The 22,223-nt window shown below is 39.0% G+C and overlaps 1 protein-coding gene across 1 annotated transcript in view; it reads right to left on the minus strand.

Annotated features, from left to right (window-relative positions):
- DNAH11 (dynein axonemal heavy chain 11) overlaps positions 1-22,223 on the minus strand; it is a 150,199-nt gene that overhangs the window by 78,949 nt on the left and 49,027 nt on the right. The window contains 12 exon segments of the mRNA XM_054815055.1: positions 1,607-1,769; positions 4,289-4,482; positions 5,479-5,581; positions 7,815-7,953; positions 11,465-11,494; positions 12,844-12,911; positions 12,913-13,037; positions 14,373-14,530; positions 16,425-16,560; positions 17,426-17,489; positions 17,491-17,568; positions 21,128-21,276. Coding sequence (XP_054671030.1) covers positions 1,607-1,769; positions 4,289-4,482; positions 5,479-5,581; positions 7,815-7,953; positions 11,465-11,494; positions 12,844-12,911; positions 12,913-13,037; positions 14,373-14,530; positions 16,425-16,560; positions 17,426-17,489; positions 17,491-17,568; positions 21,128-21,276 — 1,407 coding nt within the window.

Here is a 22,223-nt window from a genome sequence, read left to right on the forward strand (position 1 = left end):
TCTGTTAAAACATTGCTACAGAAAAAGTGTGAAATGCATGTTAGTGGATGGCTACGCATTGCTGACTTCTTACTTTTTCCATTTATTTACGTATGGCTGATTCGCTGCATAACATCCAAAGGGAAAAGCAGTTTGCCTCTGTTTTCCATATCAAACACCAAGGTTTTGACATGACCTAGTGGTAAAGATCAAAAAAGACTACTAATCAAGGAAATCCCCCCATGAGTGGACTAAAAAAAAAAAAAAAGCTATTGCAGCCATGAAAGACCCCATCAAAACCAGCTATAAACATATCAATAATATCTATGAATTACTCTGAAGAGTCAGATCTATTTTAAACTCTGTTATTTCTGCAAGACTTGGGTTTTTTTGGGTTTGGGGTTTTTGTTTTGTTTCGTTTTTTTAGTGGATTTATTTAGGAGAGCTTTCTCAAATTTAAAAAAGAAAAAAAGAAAAGAAAAAACCCACAAGATAAAGACTGAGTAGTGCACTGGTGCGCTGTTACTTTTGTCACACATGGGTGGCCTAAAGAGAGACATGGCATGGGACCATTGGACCATTGTGCTGGCAGCTGTACAAACATGGAATGCTATTGGCATTGGGTTCCAGAATAAAAACCCGACAACCCACATGAGTTGCATTCAAGTGTGGTCACATTTGAAACACAGGTTAAGGTCAGCACTGACATGTGTGAACAAGTTGCCACATCACCTAGCAGAAAGGAAATCCTCAGGCTTGTTAACAGAGGCTTAGAAAGTTCATCGCTGGGAAACAGCACGGGGGAAATGACCACTTGAGCCCACAACTTACACTGCACCTCACGTGCCCGGGGAAGGAGGGCACAAGAAGTTAGACACCATGTGAGACATTGAAGAACATGCAGCACTTTTCTAAAACAGAACAGCATGTACCTCCCTCTGAAAATCGATGCTTTGGGCTGCACGCACTGTGGTGGTTTGGCCATGGCCCAAGGCTAACAGAAGCCAAATTTGGCCATAATCAGATCCTCAATTAGCCTTGTCTGAGATTCAGAAGCATTGCTTGTTGTCTGCATGGAGTGAAGAGGAAGAAAATGTTACCCCCTTCCCTGTCTGCTCACATAAATAGGGCTCAGCCTTGCAAGGTCCTGAAGTCTGTAAGCCTGACAGAGCACCTCGCTCAACTATATTCTTTATCATTGCATATGACCAGTCTAAGTGATTAAATGACTCACATGCAACAAGAATAAAATTTTGCCTGGTGTTCACCCACATCAATTTTATTCCACTAAATCAATGCACGTGCAATGACATGCAAAAATTTGTAACAAACAGCTAAATATCAGAACTCCAACCATACCTTTGTAGTATGTCAGGCGGCTGCTTCGGAAGAAGCTGAGAAAGTACCAAAGTTCTGTGAAGTGTATAAACAGAAACTAAAATAACTTCTGACCACCCATTTTTCAGAGATAAAATGAGAAGTACAGCTGGAAACCACAGGAACCACAGAGGTTGTTACTGTAAATTACACTACTTCGCCTGTGATTTTATCAAGCCCACGTAACAACAAAACAACACATTCTTGAAGTAGCGAACTCAACAGACTCAAATAATATCTACTCATTTACCCTCAGGTCCTGGATCCCATAGTCTTTCTTTAGCATGATTTGGAAAACCTCCAGGGAGCAGATGTATGCTGCCAGCCTCGACAAGCTTTGTTTACCACTACCACCTACCCCAGTCAGAAGTGCATAACCCCTAGAGGCTTCTAGGATACAACTGATCCGGCACCTGATGACAAAAAACCAATAACATAACATAGAATTCAACAACTCGTTAGCCAAGTTTCTCAATTTCTTTTTATTGCACCAAGTTTTTGGGTTTTTTCCCCTTCTTTCTTTTTTTGTTTATTTTTGTGGTAATCTGCTCCTGACACTCAAAGGTACATTATCTTCACTTCAGCATTTTGTTTCTTTCCAATGTTTGAGCAAGTGGAAAGAAAAGCTATTTTCCTTTGTCAAATATTGAAGGTCTGCACTGACCTCGACAATGACCAGAGCTGTCTGGTTGCTCATTCTTTACACTGAGCTGCTCCAAAGCATCATTCCAAGACCCTGATGGACCCTGACTGGACGCAGAATAAAGACCTAGTTAACTTGAAGGGAGGTTGACTGGGCCCTAGGAGCACGTGAGAATTTCACGTCTGGCAGTTTGTACCTCAAAGGCTGAGGGATGATGAATCACTTTTTGTGAAAAATATGCATCAAACTTTAATTTAGTCGTGGAATATCTAGCCCAGGCTACTTAAGGTGTGCTTTTATTTTCTGATCATGGAATACTATAGGATAAACGAGTCAGATGAGAATCTGGCCCCAAATTAGACAAGATTTAGTTGGTAGAATTTTCAAATATAAGTACTGGGGTAATTCTCGCCCCAAAAAACTATGCTTGAGACATTAGAAGAAATCTGCAATTGCTATTTTACTAATTTAAATAAACGTATAAAAATTATTTCCAAAATTTCGTTTTTTTAAAATCAGATGCAGATTCTAAGGAATTACAGCCTAGTATCAGCAGACCAGAGCTTAGAGACAGCATGTTGGACCTTTTGCTTCATTTTTTTGTCCATGTACAATGAAAAAAACCCAAACCCAAACCCAAAAGCAACCCCCTCATTCTCTTTATGTTTCATGCTGCTGAAAAAATCATCCCTGAAAAAACATCGATGAGAACCTTCTTAAATAAAGGGATAATGTGTCTAATCTGGTTGCATCTAATAAAGAGGTAGAAACCCATTCAACCAAAATACTGCTGGAAGCCAATTCTCTTTGAGCTCACTGTAAAGCTTTGTAAGCCTTATTCATGATTTCACAATTGATCCATAAAAAAAACCCCATAAAAGGTGCAGAAAAAATTTACAGGATTTAATTTCACACATACTTTTCTGGGACTGCCAAATTGTAAGGCTAAGACACCCTGCCACTTTGTTTGCCAAAGTGGGATACTGCTCTCAGTCACTAGACTTCAGAGAGAAGATAATGGCTTACCAACATTTTCAAGCAAAACTAGTGATACCTGAGAAGGCTTCTGTCTGCAATTCTGATGATTATCACATCAACCTCTAAATCAGCATAACAAAATCTACAGTCCCTATGAAAGATCCATATGATTATCTTTGTAATTTAAGCTCATTTTTAATCCTCTTGGAGAAACTTCTACAATAGACTGCTTTGTCAAGAGTGCCTTCTCTTATATAGCTCCTGCATGAATATGTGCAAAGTGAAAAAACGATGACACTGAAAACCTAGTCCAACTCAATGAGAAGAAAAGGTTCTGTGTTAAATGATTTGACACTGCAAATAATAGAAACTGCTTTAACAAAACAAAGCCCTGCCAGCATGGGCCTCTCTCTCTTTCTGAAAATCACTGGTATTATACATGACCAGAACAACTATATATGTTGAAGAAAGATGATAAATAATGACAAGGAACAACAATGAAGTCTGTACCTCACTTATTCAGCAATATCTTCACTTCACCTTCTGAAAACTGGCTGGTTTTCTTCCATACAGGAAAACAAAACAAATGTAGTTAATCAGATTTCAGAAACTGAAAGAGATTTTGGGCCATGATAGATACTAAGATATTGTTTGACATGAGAAAAACAAACTACATTAAACTGAGATAAGGTAAGAATATATATGGGAAAAAATCTATGGATAAATAAAATAAAAAATAAATTAATGATGACACATAGAATTCTGGGCTAGTTTAGATTTAAAAATATACAAGGCTAGCCAGCAAAGCAGCTTCAAGTCTGCCATGCAGTAGCATCAATTAGTATATGCTTAAGGTATTACTTGTCCTTGATTTGAATTAATCTAATTTTAAAAGCATTTTCCCTTTCTTGGAAACAAAAGATAGATATTACTTTTCTTATAAAGGCCTGTTACATCATTAGCTAATTAAAAGATAAGGCAGACTATCTACAGCATTATAGGTTATTTTTCCAACCTCAGAGAATAAGTGGTGCTAATTTCTGTGCAGCGCAAAAAGGGATGAATCTCTGTTTAAACAAACAAAACGGAGGTTAGCTTTAACACTGACCCACAATCTACTCTTCCATAATTGCATCAATAAAGTATATTTAGCAGGACTATTGCCGCATGGTGTTCTTGTGTAAGCCTTCCATTAAGAGTGTGACGAGTCTGCACTGCAACCACCTCCCAACAGTAAAAAGCAACAACTTCGTGCAAACATTGGTAGCATCATTACGGATTACTTGCTTCCTTTATAGATATTCCACTCACGTGTGCTGCATGGCACCCTCAAATACGACTGTGTTCGTAGAAGCAAGCGTTTCATTGTAGCTTTCTAGGAACTCTTCAAGTATATTCCTTAGTGGTTCCCACCCTTTCGCTGGCTCGTAGCAAGGGTCTGCTCTGCCGTTTGCAAAATGGCTATAGATGAGCCGAGGTTGCAGCAACACTTGGTCTTCCACATTCTACCACGCAGTCAGAGAGAAAAATAATAGTTAAAAAATGCCCCAAACATAGTACACGAAAAATGTTTTAATGAAAAATCAGTCTGTTAGTGTAGTGATTGATGTACCCATGTGCTGCGAGTACACTGAAAGACTAAAAATAGAAGCAAGAATGGGCTTAGAGCATTTGCACAGTACCTCCAAAGAGCCAGATGCCAAACAACTACTAGAAAAGCTGTCTATATCTTTAATTGTTCATGTCTAAACTATTTAAAAACTTAGGAACAATAATTTCTTTGTGACAGGAAGTCACTGTTCAATCTGGGTTCAAACACTCACAAATATTTTAAATTTTCCATTTTGGTGTTCTCATTCCTATCCTTATTCTATTTCCTTTCACTCCTTTTTATACAGACAAATAGAAATTAGAAAGAAAGGGGAAAAAAGGACTAGTAAACAAAGCTGATGTTTTCCAGGTTCCATTTTTTGTCAAATAAATTCAAATACTCACTCTCTTTTTCTTCCTCTCCCCCCTGTTAAGGAAATGATTTTTTTTTTTTTTTTTACAAAAATCAAGTATACATGTATTTAATATGTTCATTTTAGTTCATGTTTCTGTTGCTTTGTCTGCTGTAAAATGAGTATGCTTTCAAGTGAAGAGTTTTTGAAGGGCAAGCAGAACAGTATTGGGGTCCTCACTAGTTAATTCATCCTTGGTATTGGCATCAACAGATTAAGTCCAGAAGAAACTATATATGCCATATGGCACATCTGCCAGGTGAAGGACCCCATGAGACTGCAATTGCTGTGAAATTCAAGGGAATCTCAATATCATGATAAATATGGTTTGTCTCTTTCTATTTAGCTATTGGAACAGCAGGATTTTGAACCTGTACTGAGTTTCAGACACTATGTTTTCTTCTATCCCCTTTTGCCTCCTACCTATTGCAGTGAAAAGCTAAATAGTAATTATCTTATATATTAAATACAGGATTGCTATAACACTTCAAACTGCACCTGGAGCCTAGGGTTGATAGTGAAGCTGCCAGCAGTTGGATTCATACAGGCAATATACTGACAGTTATGAATTTCTTTAATAGTTAGCTTCTGCCTACCATACATGACAAAGAAAACAGCTTGATTAATACTAGTGACAAAGTACTGTACATAATCTCAGTGGAAGAATCAACATTTCTGCCCTATGGGAAATCTGGAGTACAAATTGCCATGGAAATATCAAATAAGGATGAACATTTTAAAATAAAGAAAAATCCCACAATTTCTTTCACATAATATTTTGTTCAATATTTTTGTTGAAATGAAGATATTACATTCTCACAAAACATTCTGATGATGACAAAGAAATATTTTTGAATGAAACTGGCTCCAGACCAACTTGGATGAGTACAACAGAGTCAAAGGAAGTTCAAATCAGTTTGAGAATGCACATGACTATGATAGATAAGAGCAGACAAAAATAAGAAAAAACCAGCAAACATCATCTTGACATGTATGAAGAAATGGCTCTGAGAGCTACATACAACTGTCATTAAGCACGCCTAAGAGAAAACATCACAGAGTAGGAGGCTGCAAGCTTAAAAGATCACTCCTTTTTTTGCAGCATCACCCAATAGATACTGTTTCTGGCTCTCCAGAAGACATAGCTCCAGGTGAATTAAAATGAAGCCACTTTAAACAAAGACAGACACAAACAAACAAGAGGCATTCAGTAGATGGCAATTTGAGTTCTGATTGCCCAAATCTGAAGACAGAGTCTTGTTTCTTTAGACGTCAGCGTACAACTGAACTAGGCCAAGCAGCAACCATCTTTAAAAAAAAAAACCCACAGTAAAAGAACAACTCATAAATAATGCAGGCACTCCCTGCTTAAATCACCAAATCCTCCCCAGAACTTCATAATATAATACATTCTCTTTCTTTCCACGTGCTTGCAACAAATTTTACTCTATTTTAGAATTCTCAAATGGTTACATTCAAAATTCATGAATGGCACGGTCATTTTTTTTTCCTAATTTGATTCGTTTTGTAAAATGGAGATTTTAATTTTTTGGTTTGGTTTTCTTTCAAAAGAAACAATTTAAAAGAAAGAAACATCAACAGTTTTAAGCAGCAGGAACTTTTAAGATCTGAAGTTTGAACTCTTTGTGAGAAATAAAAAGATTCCAGGCTAGCGTAGCTTATAGCTCTGGGAAGAAAACAGAAGGGCATAGAGACTTTAGCTTTGCATGTCACTGAATTAGACCTGATTGATTTCTCTGAGCTAGAGATGCTTCAGATTTGAGCAGTCACTTCTCCTTTTTTCTCTTTACATGTCATTCCTTAACAAGATATTCAGCTGACACCTCCATGAGATGAAGTATGACCTAGTGAAAAGCTTGCACGGTTCAACTGAATCTGCATTAAAAGGTGTAAGAACAGTGCAGATGCTATTGCCTCACCTTGGTCACAATTCTAGTCAGATCACAGCATACGTGCCAGTGAAAAGAACAGCCCTTGACGAAACAAAAATTGTAAGGCTACAATACACAGAAAGATGTGCATTTAACTTTTTTTTAATGTTTGATTACATTTCTCCTTTACCTTTATCATTCACAATGTTTTCTTTGCATGTTGCATGTTTTCTTTGTCACATAAGTGACATGCTTGCATATGAACAAGAATCTAATATGCATTTATCATAACAACTAAGTATTTACAGACGATGTAGATCCTCCTGTAACAGAACAAAAGCAACTAATCAGTTGATTCTAAACTAAGACTTTCTCTCTCCTCAGACTCTGATAAAAGGATATATTAATAAATTTTAACTGCCAAAAAATTAAATTGTCCTTTGGAAAGTAAGAAGAGAATTATCTTAATTGCCCAAAATCAACTTAATTATCCTTCAGCGGTCAGCTTCTGTGTTTTTCTTCTCATGGCACAGAAAGATCATTCATTTGAACTTGTACCATAAAGTTCCTGTGGATTTTGTCTGCTGTCTTTATGGGGTGATTAAAAGATAGGTGGTAATATAAGCTGAATGTTTGGCAGGCTGCAATTTAGGGAATCAATTTCTATTTCTCATACATCCCTGTTCTCATCACGTCAATCAATGGGGTCAACATCCAGCAGCTCCATCAGGAGCAGCTGAAGGATACTTTCCTTCTGAGTGTCTCTGCAGTCCCTTCACTTTATGTTTTTCTTTTCTAAAAGTGTTTATAACCTCCAGGGACAGTATGCTTTTCTGTTTAAGCAATTTCCTTTGAAGCTTTCTGTTTCTACGTGGTTTAGAGATCCCATCATGGACCGCAATATAAAAATTATAGCATAATGTTAAGTAAGAAATAAACGCTCACCTGTGCCCATAATCTATATGCTGTCAAATCAGTGCATAAGGTTGAACTGTTCCTTGTCTATCCACTTCTGGCATATTCAAATAATCAATAAAATAGATAAGTTTCTTGTTTCCTACTAGACCATTGTTATGACCAGCTTTTTTTCAAGCATTGCTGAAGCGTAACACAACATACATAAAAACATTTACCATACTAAGCAACGCCGAAACTAAACAAATCAAGAATTCAAAATCATGCTGCCTAAAATTTATGAAGCATTTCACCACCTACAAGGGTTTTTGAACTACTGGAGTCCTTAGTAATCAGTGAAACTCACACAGTGCCTTTGAAAAACATCACACTGGGATTCTGAATTCCAGAAGAGTCTTGTTGATTTAGTCAGCTGACTACTTCACAGCTTTTGAAAAAATCTCACTGCATGTCCATCTGCATCCTTTGGAGACTGAAATGCTTTGAATGTGAAATTCCCAGATATCCTGACAGCAAGTTTATCAGTGAAGTAGATTATTTTCTCCTTCTCTTGGGAAGGATTAAATGAGGACTTTACCATATGTAAAGTATAAAAATATGAATGGCAAATAGCATTTTATCAGCGCGTTTAATCAGGAAACTAGTGTGGCGTCTCCCATACCAAGGAATATTAAGCTGATTATATTAAAGTTCAGCCTGTTCTCCAGAATGAGGTGCTTACATGATGCTGAATGCAGACCATCAGATAACAAAATTACTACAGTAGTAAATAAATTAATTCAAATACCCTTACATATTCATCAGAACTGTAAAATCTTGAAACAAATTTTGAATTTATACATTTTTTATCCAACTGCACTGCTTCCCTTAGAGGCGTAAGGGAAAGAATAACTACAGAAAGCTGCTAAGTTATCTTGAAAATGCGGAAGAAAACCACTTGTATTAAGCATTATTAAAATATTGAACTTTGGTATGATGTGATCATCGACTTTTGCCACTTAGTAAAGTATTCCACAGATTCACAAGAAAGAAATCAAACTTCCATGGACAATGAATCCTAATTGCATTGTTTCTATTTTTTTTGCATGGATATAAGAGCCTACAGAAATCATTAGGAATTTTTATTAAAGTAGGACTGGAAACTAGCAGTCTCGTCTCCCTTCCTCCCTAGGTCATATATTTTTGTTGTCTAAATGATCACATAAATGTTTTGCACAAAAGGAAACATAATGAAGTAATAGGTAGACTTCAAGGAAAACTTTTCAGCATGTCCCAGTAACTGGGGTGCTCATCTTCGTTGAGGAGCCTAATTTCAAAAACTTTCTCTGCCTGATTGAGAGCAGAGATTTGAACCAAAGGTAGTTATGAAACATTTAGGGAAGATGGTGGTTACAACCCTTGCAGCACAGGAGAGAATGTAATTCAGATTTTATATGCATGAGATTTCTCACTCAATACTGCTGGACAAGAGGAAAAAGAGACTTCTCAAAAATTTTGTGCATCCAGCCCGGATTACTTTTTTTTTTTTTGTCTAGTCAATAGTGTCATGAATTTGGGCTATGCCTGCTGTTGGTTTTGAGATGACCTAGCCCACGTTTTTTGTGACTTCAATATTTGTCAAAAAGAAATGAGGGTGAGGGAGGAAAAAAAAAATATTATCAGTTCCATCTATAATAAGTAGAATCAGAAAAATTGCAGACTACAGACTTCTTTCTTTTTTTCCATTGTATTAGGCTGTATGTTAAAAACCTTTGAGTTAGATTAGAAAAAAAAAGTAAAGTGTAAGCATATGGTTTTGAACTTGTCCTGTTTTTTTAAAAACTAGGCAGCGCGTTCACAAGAGCTTGTAAGAAATGGAAACTGCACTTGCATACCAACAGCCGAATGCTGCATGTCATAGCCCTGCCACGATTCTGACTTGTGGCAGACTCCTTGATTTCTTAGGCAAAGCATTATAAAAAAATATATCACTGCAAAGAGTTTCCATTAGGACAAAAGGAGTATTGTGTTGTCATGTTAGATGCTTCAAACAGTGAAATAAATCACCTGCAAACCTCAACAGTGATTTTGTCTGACCAGTTGAAGAAAGGTACCAAATGTTTCCAAGGCCATTTCTGCCTAGTCACAGTCGGCTAAAAGGATGGTTACTGACTGTGGAGTAGTAAAGCGAAGGTATACTGGAGGACAAGATAGAAATGTAGAACCTCAACATGTTTGCAACTGCATGATCATAAATTTTGGGGGGAAAAAAAAGCCATGACTGCACTTACCCTGCTTTTCTACCACAAAGGGGAAAAAAAACTTTTTGCAGAAACTATGCGCATATGAAAGGTTTAAAGTATCTTAATTACCTTAAAAATCTTAAATAAAAGATTTTCATCTTCTTTTAGCTGAGGTACAAATGTACCTGTACTTTTAAATCCAAAATTAGGAATACTCCTTCTTGATCCTTAACCTTATCTAAATTTTAAGTAGTGTCCACAATTATAATCTACTACTCCTACTATATTTTATAAAAATAGTATATTGTTGCAGTACAATAAGGAAATGTATCATACTAAATTCCATTATACGCAAATGTTTCTGCAAATTTCTTCTCTGTGGCACTGTTCCAGACTTTAGTAGTTTTGAAGACCCCGAACGTAATGTACTGATATTAGTTTACATCAGAACCTGCCTCCATCAAGTAACATTTTGAAATTTTCTGCTGTTCTAGAGGCAGAGCGGGTGAGTCATACGCCTTGGGGGAATGCTAAATAAAACCCAACACTACATGCTGATCTCACCCACTCTAGCAGATACCTCAAAAAAAGTTATATGGATACAGATAAGATGGGAACTGGCAGAAAATACTGCAGAATAAAAGTGATATGATCTGTAAGAAAAATCTTTAAACTTCTAAACTATGGAAAGAATGTGGCAATGTAGTGAATACCTGTACTTCAACAAGTTCAGCTCTTAAGGTCTTCTGAGGCTTAATTTAAATAGCTCATTTGGTAATTTGACATGCATGCCTCTTTCCATAAAAACCCCCCACAACTAACAATTTGGTTGTTGCAAACAATGGCTTGGAGTGGTAGCCTAAAACACATAAGGAAGCCATTTCAGTGTCTCAAATGCATTTTATAGGAAGAATAGGTACACACAAACGCAAAAATAATGTAAGAGGCAGTCATTTTGAGCTATACGTGAAGAACAAATTCATTCCATCACAGCTCACTGAAAAAATGTTTTAAACACAATGGAAAGCCAACACACTAAATTTGTTTCTGAATTGCCATGCAGTTCTTCACCTGCTGTGATTAGCAGAGGGACCTGCCAGCAGAGCATTTAACAAGAGGGACTTGGCTGAAGAGCAGCAGACAACTGGAGGAATCCACTTTGTTCATCTCTTCATATTTCTTAGAAGGAGCGGTGGATATTTTACAATAGTGACCTGACTTAAAATCTGAATGAATACTATTAACATTTCACAGCAAATCCTTAAAGGTTCATAAACTCCCCAATTTTATGCCACAGTACAGTTGGTGGGTGTGGTACACTTGGAGAGAAAGCCCCTGTGATGCTGACTTCACCTATTTGGTTTATTTGAGAAGTTTCCTGTAAGAAGAATACACCACCTTTGCTGCCTAGGAGCTCCTTTCATCAGCTTCTGTTAGCAATGGAAAGCATCATGCCTTTCTGCTCTAGTGCCTTGGTCATGGTTGCTGCTGGAACGGCAATCATTAGCTAAAAAATCCCTCCCAGAACAGAGGGACAGCTGAAAACTTTTTAAGGTCGATTCCCCATTAAAGGAGCTACAACAGTTTATATCAGCTCATGATCTCGCTCTGACACACAGCAGGCTTCTTTCCCCCAAATCTCTGCATTCATTTTGAGGGGCAAAAAGGTGATTAAGTTCTGTTAATGCAGGTTTCTAAGTTAACATGAATTTGGAAACACTTCAAAGAATAAACCAAAGTACAAAGTAAACTGAAAGCAGTATTTGCTTATCTGACTTGAATATACAGAAGAAATCAACAGGAGACAGGAAAGAAAAAGCAGGGCAAAAAGTTATTCAACAGATTTGTGGATTTATACTGATTTTTTTTTTAAGCCTAGTGACAATTAGATCCATTAGCAGCCATGTAGATTGGCTAAAATTAAAAATTTGATTGCACAAGTTGTTAAATTAAACATCAAACAAACTTAAATACTTCTAAATATTCTATCTAAAGACTCCTTCACATTTTGGAAAGTTTTCAAAAGCGAGAAATAGTTTTCTATATTTTCTCCCAGACATATGAGAGGATAAGACAGTTGTATTAACTTCTTTCTCTAGTGCTTTTTACAGCTGTAAAAAAGCTCTACAGTGAATAGGGCATGTCATTTTTTCTGTATAGTCATATCAGTTCAAATTACTGTAAAGATGAAAAAAGAAGGCAAAGAGGGCATATCCACTGACAGCTGGGCTCTCCATTGATTGTGTTGTTCATGAAAAGCAGAAGAAACACAGAGCTTTTACGAGCCTATTTTACTTTGACTGTATGACGACTCTTCTTCTAAAACCTACCACCGGTGTAACGTTTTTGGCCAAGATACAGCCCCCTCTGCTTCTGTGTTGTATTAACATTCCCTTTGCTCTGCATCCATCTCGCCTGTGGAGACTCCAAACTTCTCTAGACAGGGATCGCCCCTCCTCAGGGATTGCACGGTGCCTAGCAAATCAAGCCTAACTCCTGACTGTCCTTTTTGGTACATCTACAGCTACCATGAAGAGACACCCAGGCTAGCCAAAGCCAGCTCAAGGCTTCTTGTTAACATAGGTAAAGCCAAATTTTCTCTTGTCCACAAACACAGAGCAACTTGTGGGAGCACAGCGTCAGTGCCAATTGACCCCTCCTTTCCTCTTGCCTGCCCCAGCTTTGCTAAGTTTGCCACTTTGCAAAGCAATAAGCTTGCCAAGACCCAGGCAATGACAGCAGCCAACATCCGTATGAGATTGTAATAACCGTGCAGCATTTTTCACCTTTGCTGTTGAGGGAAGATAGGTTTCTTGCATCTGTGTGGAACTTACTCTGAAACACTGCTGATGTTGTATGGTAGTTGACAGGGATGTTAGCCAGAAGGTAGTCTTCAGAGACTGTCACCTCCAAACATTGTTTTTTCTACTCTGGCATTTCCAACAGGCATGACTAGTTTGCCTTTTGTTAAGAGTAAATCAATAAAATATTTGAGACGTACAGTCTTGGATGTGTGAACAAAGATTGCCTGAAATTGAAAAGGAAAAAAATCAAACACTTGCACAACACAGTTTAGTTTTAAAAGCAAACAGTAATTTCTGTCTGTCTCTCTCCGGCTAGGACTAAGTTCCAAAAAAGCAATGAAACAGGATACACCATTCCCTTGTTCTCAAACATAATTACTATAACAAAATGTTCTACAGGATTACTCTTTAAATACAAAATTTCAAGTAGAAATGCTGTGTAAAGTTCTTCTAGTAGGAAGATTTTGAAATCAAATTGTTTGTGTTGGTTCCATCTCAACTTTTACAGAATGCCAGTCTCCCAAAAACCGGTAGAGAAACAAAGACTGGTGCAACAGGGAGTTGGTTTAATTTTTCAATTAGTATTTCCATTTACTTTTTGGCCTGGCTTTCAGCATACTTAAAACTGTTTGGCCAAATAGATGGCAATAGATTAGCTTTACTTGCTGTACCTGAAACCTTCATTGCCTGATAAAGTTTTCTTTTCCAAGCTCTGTATTTTCCTACCAAGTATTAACCCTTAAAGAGAACTTGTTGCAGGATAGATGACAATGGATAATGTCTTTTGATCATCAGCTGCCTGTTTCTATGCCCACAAACTTATAATCTCCCCAGGAAAATTCCTATTCATTTAAGCATTTAAAAAGACCTAGAAGTTAATACAATCAAAACACCATGAAGCATTTGAGAATATTTTATGCAAATCACACTGAAAAAGGGCAAAACCAACCAAATCCCCAAACTGAGGCAATTATAGTTAACAGTTCATGCTTTTTATTTCTCCACTGACAGGTATATATCATGCTATCATAGCTTCTACAATTTGTATTCCACAAATATAACTCTAACTTTGTAAGTTGATCAAGAGCATAGCGGAAAGGTGATGAAGTGATTTTCTTCCCCTAGACCTCATATGTCTGTGTTAGTATGAAGGGAATTTAGCTGGCAAGAGAATACTCGTGCATAAAGCTGGAAACAGTAAGATGTTAAAGCTTCAGTTTGTGGTGCACAGTTGCTGTGGGCATTATTTTCAATGATTAAATGGACTTGGAGCCTGAATTTCTCCTACTGTGGAAAAAGAGTATAAACCACTAACAAACTGAATATGGTATGTTTTCAGGAGTGCTTTCATAATATAAAAATCAATAAAAGCATCACTTCATCATTAATCCTCAAACTCAACTAAATACATGTGGCCCACATAGCAGGGATTTACCCAAACACATCTAGAGAGTATTACTTCTAGGACATCTAAGACGACATCAGAAATCATGACAAGACCCCAAAACGTTCCTGCATCTAGCAGTGCTCAGCTGTGTGGTCACTGGTGTGCGCTGTACCTGCAGAGGTGCATCTGGATCCACATCATGACTTGGGACCTTATCCACCCAGGGCAGGAACCTCCTCATCTCTGGGTCAAGGTAATAATCAAACAGTGTGCCCTGGGATGGAAACTTCATCTTCTTAAGCCAACAGCAGCTGAATTCAGCTTGGTAAACTGAAAGTTATAAAATGATGCATTCATTGTTTATAGTTCTATTTCCATATCAAGACATTTGCATTAAGCACATATGAAAAACAGACATACACACGTAGAGTGCAATAAAACAACCAAGATCATCAAAGCAGTATCTTAGTATTGCTGCTGTTTAAGGGGCTAAAGTCAGGCCTTCTGATAACATCCTGGGATTGAGCGCAGGTGTCAAGATGTTGACAGCGGGGGGCTGCAGGGTGGCCTCTGTGAGGGGAGGCCAGGGTTGCCCCATGCTGGGCATGGCCAGTTCCAGCCAGCTCCAAGAGACCTGCTGCAGGGCACAGCTGAGCCCCTCAGCTACAGGTGGGATGCCTCTGGGAAAGTGTCTTCAAGAAAGGGCAGAAAGACTGAGAAACACCAGAACACCAGGGTCAGAGAAGCAAGAGAAGGAGGAGCAGCAGCAGCTCCTCCATGTTGCTGGAGCAGGTGCCCACACTGCAGCCCACTGAGGACCTCACAGTGGAGCAGGTGAATATGCCCTGAAGGACTGAGACCATGGAGATCCCATACTGGAGCAATGGTAAAGTGTGAGAGGGAAGGAATAGCAGAAAGAAACGACTGTGTGCTGATTGTGTCTCCCCATCCACCTATGCTGCTTGTAGCATGGGGATAGAAGAGTCAGGAGTGAAGGAGTGAAGCTGAGCTTGGGGGGCAGGAGGAATAAAGGAGGAAAGGTTTTGTTTTAATGCTTGCCTTTGTTTCTCACTACCCATCCCCATTTTAACTGGCAACAAATTAATTTTCCCCAAATCAAGTCTGTCTTACCAATGTCCCTGTCTTCATCTCAACCCACTAGCTTTTTCAGCCTATTTTCTCCCCCTACCCTGCTGAGGAGGGGGAGTGAGCAAGCAGCTGGGTGGGTGTTTGGCTGTTTGATAAGGCTAACCCACCGCACTTCCAGCCCAAATATTTTATTTCCTAAAACTTCTAAATTCAGTTTAGATTTATATAGCTGTGAGCCCACAGAGATGACTTGCTTCAGACAAGACCTTCCTGAGTATATCCACAGAACAGCGAGTCTTTTTGAAGGGTAGGAAAACAGATGTTAAGATGACCAAAAAGATCTTCCCAGTCTCTTGATGCAATAATGTGTTGCTTCTGATTTTTCAATGTATGCAAGGCGCTCCTTTATCTATGGATGACACACATATAAATTTGTTCTTTCACAAGGGCTTCATCTAATTTAAGCAGCAGTAAAGCCAACTGTATTTTTTACTCTTTAACAGGGAAGCATGACTAGATATTTCTCAAGAAATCAAGGTCTGCCTAAGAAAAACAGTAACAAGTAATTTTAGAATTTTAGAACTTTCTTCTTCAAACCTTTTGTAGCATCACAGCAAAAACCTCTCACTAAGGGGAATTCATTATAATGCCTTGCTTATATCTACATTTATCAGTATAAATCCAACAGGTGAGATTACACATATATCTGTCCAGCTCTTTACTAGATGCTTTAATTCTGGTAGACATGACCCTCACATTACTTTTTGTTGCTTAGCCAGGGACTTTAGTATAGATAAAAAAAGTACAACTGTTAACGCTTCCCTAAGTAAACACAGCTTCTCTATGCATGGTAAATGACTCTGTACACAGTCTGGTACTGAAGGCAGTCAGCACCCTCTGGTCAAATTAGCTCGTTTGCAGATGAGCTCTGATAGCTAAAGTACACAGTACTACAGGCCAACAAAGCAGATGCATGGGCCATTGCTCTGCACCCTCACCAGAATTAGTGGGTAGAATCCTGCATATACATACACACACACATATTCATATCTGTTTAAATATGTAGGTAGGTGTGTGCATATATCTCCTATCTGTTATTCAAGCACAGTGAAATACAGCGGTCATTTTCATTAACTTACCTGATCTTGAGAGAGTGCTCCACCAAACACCCAAATAGAAGCAAAGACAAAACACATCTCATAGACCTCTCTGGGGCAATCCATTGGCACATTTTCAGGGGTCAGCAAACAATCTAGCAGAGACCAGAGTGTCTGCAATAAATAAATACATGAAGAGAGTGACCTGAGAGTCTTACTCCATACAAAGGTGACAGTGACCTCCAGAAGGTAAATTTAAATTTAAGTAGTGAGACTGCAACTCCTTGCTGTGCTTTCTTATTGACTAGGAGCTCCTTTCAGAGGTCAAAGGCATGAAGAAGTCTTCTGATAAAGAGTACCATAATACCTTCATTCAACACTACTTAAAGTAAGGTATAAGGAGAAGATGACACAGTTCAGGCATGTACATTATGGTAGATTCTTAACACTCAAACTCTATCAGTTTTCTTCTCTCATATTGACTTAATTGGAAGCAGGCAAACACTTAGAAGAGTTTAGAATGACAAGATATGTTAAGTAAGTTTTAAATGACAATATAAGGATGTGCAGTATAAGATTATTTATATATGAAAGTGTTCAGCTCCATTCTTTAGTAACATTTAATAACGTAGGGCCTCATTAACAGAGTATGAAAGCTAATGAATTTAGTGAGCATTTAATTAGAGAGAGGCAGAATGCTTCTACAGAGAAATGAAATGGCTAGCCCTAAGCTACCCAAGACATTACTAATGGAAGCAACACAAGAGCTGAGAAGTCAGGTTATTGTGTGCAGTGCCATAAACACGCTACATTTCTTCTTGTTACAGTGGACCACTGCAATATGTAACCTCTGAATTCCTATAGGTCTCCAAAATAGGGGTCCAGGTTTGATATATAAGAGCCTCTCAATTTCATCTCACATACCTTTCAGATACACAGTAATTCTAAGCATTTTTACTCTTGCATAGAACCCATGCTCAGTGAATGTTTCAGAAATACTGTCTCTTAAAATATAAATAGTTTTAATCCCAATGCATACGTGAACCGTACTATTATCAGGAATAGGAGTAACAGTTTTAAATCTTGCTCTGAGTTCTTCTAAGTAGAGGCACATATTTATCAAAGATAACAGTCCAGTTTTTCGATTGCTATCTCCTTGTTTCTATCCAACTGGCAACATACCTGCAAAACAAATTGGAAAGCAACCAATTTGTTATCAGTGAGAAGCTGAAAAAATACAAAATTTCTTTCCTCTAGCTTTGAAATACAAACTTTTGTTGACTTTTGAGAACTGTTTGTAACTGTCTTTAGTGCAATGCTCAAATACTACTGCACTGGCTGTCAGACAGACACAAGTGTCACCAGCTTTACAACATTTTTATTTGTTCATGCAAAGGTCATCATGGTGCTTCATTTCTAAGAGCTATTATGACAGCTGAGTCCACTGACATATGGTTATACTCCTTTTCCTTGATGGCATCTTTTATTCCAGGGAGGGAGGGAGGGAGGAAGGAAGGAAGGACGGACGGACCTAGATGATACATTGCTCCTGCTTTCAGAGGGCTGGATCACCTAAAAGAAAGTGGGAGCAAGGATTCTGGATTTGTTTTATGTTGTTTGAGAACAGACTACCTAAAATACCAGCACGTAAGTTGTATGCAAGACCAAGGATTGCATGACATCCAAGTTCAACATAACTTATATTACACATACCTACAGTAGCACATATAACCCAGTCTGGCTACGTGTAATAGACACAAGACAAAAGTAACCCTTCACATCTGCTAGTTCCTATCACAACCAAGTCTAAAATTCCTTTTCATTATGCTAACTATAACACATGCTTCAGGTTAGCAGCCACATGCCTAACTTCATATTTCAAAGGATTAGGTAATTTTATCCCCTGCTCATGTTCACACAGTATTAGTCAAACATAGTCTAAACTGATTATTTACTCATTCACAGCTATTCTGTTTGGACAGTTTGTTGCCTACTGTTTCCATCTCTACACTTGTCTGTTTGTGGTGAGAGATCATATTGCCTCTCTAAGTTCTTGCCAGTCCTCTGATCCTCATCCCCCTAGGTGGCAACTTGTACAGACTCACGCTGTTTAATTAAATTCTCCTACTGACAAGGTTTCTCTGGGAAATATGTGCACTGAAGACTTCTTGTCCGGATGGCATACAACTCTTAACACAGACAGTTAGAACTGACTGAAACGTTGATGACATATTGGAATGCTACAAAATTGAATTTTGACATGAAACAGCAGAAGTGTTCCTTGAAAATATAAACACTGACTGACAAATGTTGAAAAAAGATTCACTTACTAAAATTTGTAAGAATTGTTTTGGATCAGCTCAACAAATGCAAAAGAAAAAGATCACATTGGACTGCTTCAAGTTAATGCATTGTGCCTTGACCAACTAAATTCCCTTTTATACATGGAAACTCATGCTCTTTAGAAAATATTGTTCTCGTAATTAATTTGCATGAAGCACAGATATAAAACAAGTTAAAAGAGCAGTACTGTGATCCAAAAGAGTAAGATAAACAAAAAACCAAGATGATGAAAACCAGTGTTCTTAACAGTATCAAAGATGGTGACAGTTGTTAAAAAGCTGTCAGAGAACAGTAACCAAGTTATTCACTTCTTGTTACTGCCAAATTTGCATTACAAAAAGTAGTCAGTTCACTACGTGTATTGGGTTTGCATGGCAACATTTTTGTAGTGAGGGGGCTATCAGGGTGGCTTCTGTGAAAAGATGCTAGAGGCTTCCCCCATGTCACAGAACCATAAAATGGTTTGGGTTGGAAGGGACCTCAAAGATCATCTAGTTCCAACCCCCTGCTGCGGGCAGGGACACCCTCCACCAGACCAGGTTACCCAAAGCCCCATCCAACCTGGCCTTCAAAACTTCCAGGGAGGGGGCATCCACAACCTCTCTGGGCAACCTGTTCCAGTGCCTCACCACTCTAACAGTAAAGAATTTCTTGCTAACATCTAATCTAAATCGACCCTCTTTTAATTTAAAGCCATGGGCCCTTGTCCTATCACTCCATGCCCTGTAAACAGTCCCTCTCCAGCTTTCTTGTAGGCCCCCTTCAGGTACTGGAATGCTGCAATAAGGTCTCCCTGGAGCCTTCTCTTCTTCAGGCTGAACAACCCCAACTCTCTCAGCCTGTCCTCATAGGAGAGGTGCTCCAGCCCTCTGATCGACTTCGTGGCTCTCCTCTGGACTCACTCCAACAGCTCCATGTCCTTCTTGTGTTGGGGGATCCAGAGCTGGATGCAGTACTCCAGGTGGGGTCTCACAAGAGCAGAGCAGAGGGGCAGAATCACCTCCCTCGACCTGCTGATCACACTTGTTTTGATGCATCCCATGATACAGTTGGCTTTCCAGGCTGCAAGTGCACATTGCCAGCTCATGGTGAGCTTCTTGTCCACCAACACCCCAAAGTCCTTCTCCATGTCTGACAGAGCCAATGCCAGCTGACTCCAAGATGGACCCATCGCTGGCCAAGGCCAAGCCCATCAGCGACAGTGGTAGCCCCTCTGACATAACAGTTAAGAAGAGAAAAAACTGCTGTGTAACATTCTCTGCCCAAAGAGAGGAGTGAGAAGATGTGAGAGAAACAACTCTGTGGACACCAAGGTCAGTGAAGAAGGAGGGGGAGAAGGTGCTTCAGGTGCCGGAGCAGAGATTTCCCTGCAGCCCATGGAGAAGACCATGGTGAGGCAGGCTGTCCCCCTGCAGCCCATGGAGGATGACAGTGGAGCAGATATCCACCTGCAGCCTGTGGAGGACCCCATGTCAGAGCAGGTGGATTCACTTGAAGGAGGCTGTCACCCCGTGGAGAGCCCATGCTGGAGCAGGCTCCTGGCAGGACCTGTGGCCCCATGGAGAGAGGAGCCCATGCCAGAGCAGGTTTGCTGGCAGGACTTGTGACCTCACGGGGGACCCATGCTGGAGCAGTCTGTTCCTGAAGGTCTGCACACCATGGAAGGACCCACGCTGGATTAGTTCATGAAGAACTGCAGCCCATGGGAAGGACTCATGTTGGAGAAGTTGGTGGAGGACTGTCTCCCATGGGAGGGACCCCAAGGTGGAGCAGGGGAAGAGTGTGAGGATGAAGGAATGACAGAGACAATGCAGAATGAGCTGACCACAACCCTCATTACCTCATCCCCCTGCACTGCTCTAAGGGAGGAGGTAGAGAATTTGGGAGTGACATTGAGCCTGAGAAAAGGGGAAGGGGTGGGAGGGAGGTGTTTTAAGATTTGGTTTTATTTCTCAATATCCTACTCAGATTTTGACTTGTAATAAATTAAATTAATTTCCCCGAGTCAAGTCTGTTTTGCCAGTGATAGTAGTTGCTGAGTGATCTCCCTGTCCTTATCTTGACCCATGAGCCTTTCGTTATATTTTTCTCTCCCCTGTCCAGCTGTGGAGGGGAGTGATAGAGCCACTTTGGCAGACATCTGGCCTCCAGCCAGGGTCAACCCACCACACTACTGCCTTGATTAAGCAGTACACATAAGAGGAGAAAATAAAACACTTAACGGATGGTGAAAGTTTTCAAATGGCATATTTAAGAATATACACAGCCACCAACTAAATCATCCCACTATTATCAGAATAAAAACTAGAAGGAAGAATTAATATAAAAAATGGAGTCTATTCCCATTAATCTTCAAGATGTATCTTAAAAATGCTAACTGATATTATCAGATACTCACCGATCCCACCCCAGGTCCTGGATGTTCGGATAGAGAATACCAGCTCTGGATACTGTATCTGGAGTAGCAGCTCTTAGATGGTGTACCTCAAATAGCAGCCACATTGATGGAGCCACAGGTGCATGTTCATTGCTTGTAAGGGTCAGAACCTAGAAGTCATCAGTAAATTTTTCAGCAGAAGAAGCTAAGATACAATGTCTAGCAAGAACATGATCAGGGCAAGGATGCGTTTATTATAGCCCCACAAAGGAACAAGGATTATTTGCAACACCATGCACATTATTTCTTGAACATAGCTAAACAAAGTCTATTTTAACATGGCTATAGTTTTTTACTTCAGAAACACAGAGGAGGACAAATTCAAAAGGTTTTACTTGATCTTGCATGAGTTTTCCACATTTTAATTCATTCAAAAGATGACTAGCCTGCTTGACAAATGTGAGTTCTCCCGAAAGCTGTTAAAAGCAGGAGGGTGACAGGAGGCAAAATCTATTTCCATTGACATTGAGAGAAACAGAAAATGATTCAGAGCAGGAGCCTAAACTTAGTTGCTCTGAAATGTCCCTTGGAAAATCCACTTTCTATTAATTACCTAAAGGTAGGCATTGTGGTTAGCCCCAGACAGACACCTTGCTGAGTAACCAGAAACCACGTCAGGTTTAAGTTCTTAAGACAGGAAAGCTTAAGAGAATGCGCTAAATTACAATCACCTTCCTAAGGCTACATTCAGATTTCAGATTGGGATTTCATTACATTAAGCCAATTTTGTTGGCTCACCAAAATGCTGTAGCTGTATAATTAATAAGAAGGGAATAAGAAATCTGGGTACTACTGCTAGTCCTTAAACTGACTTATTTACATTTCCTAAAGCTAGCCTTCCTTACTACAGTGATGCAAAGATTTCACTCATGGAATTTTAACTCTATTTTACAGAGAGGCTTTCCAAATACTAGTTTCAATAATCTTATGATTGACATCTTGAATTACATCAATTCATACACTAGGAGGCACAATCACCCTTATAGTATACATAGACTACTTTAAGCCTTTTTGTTGTACAAAATAAGCGAGACATGATACTCAGATGCTAAAATAT

Source organism: Grus americana, chromosome 2 (genome assembly GCF_028858705.1).
Source record: "Grus americana isolate bGruAme1 chromosome 2, bGruAme1.mat, whole genome shotgun sequence".
Lineage (NCBI taxonomy): Eukaryota > Metazoa > Chordata > Aves > Gruiformes > Gruidae > Grus > Grus americana.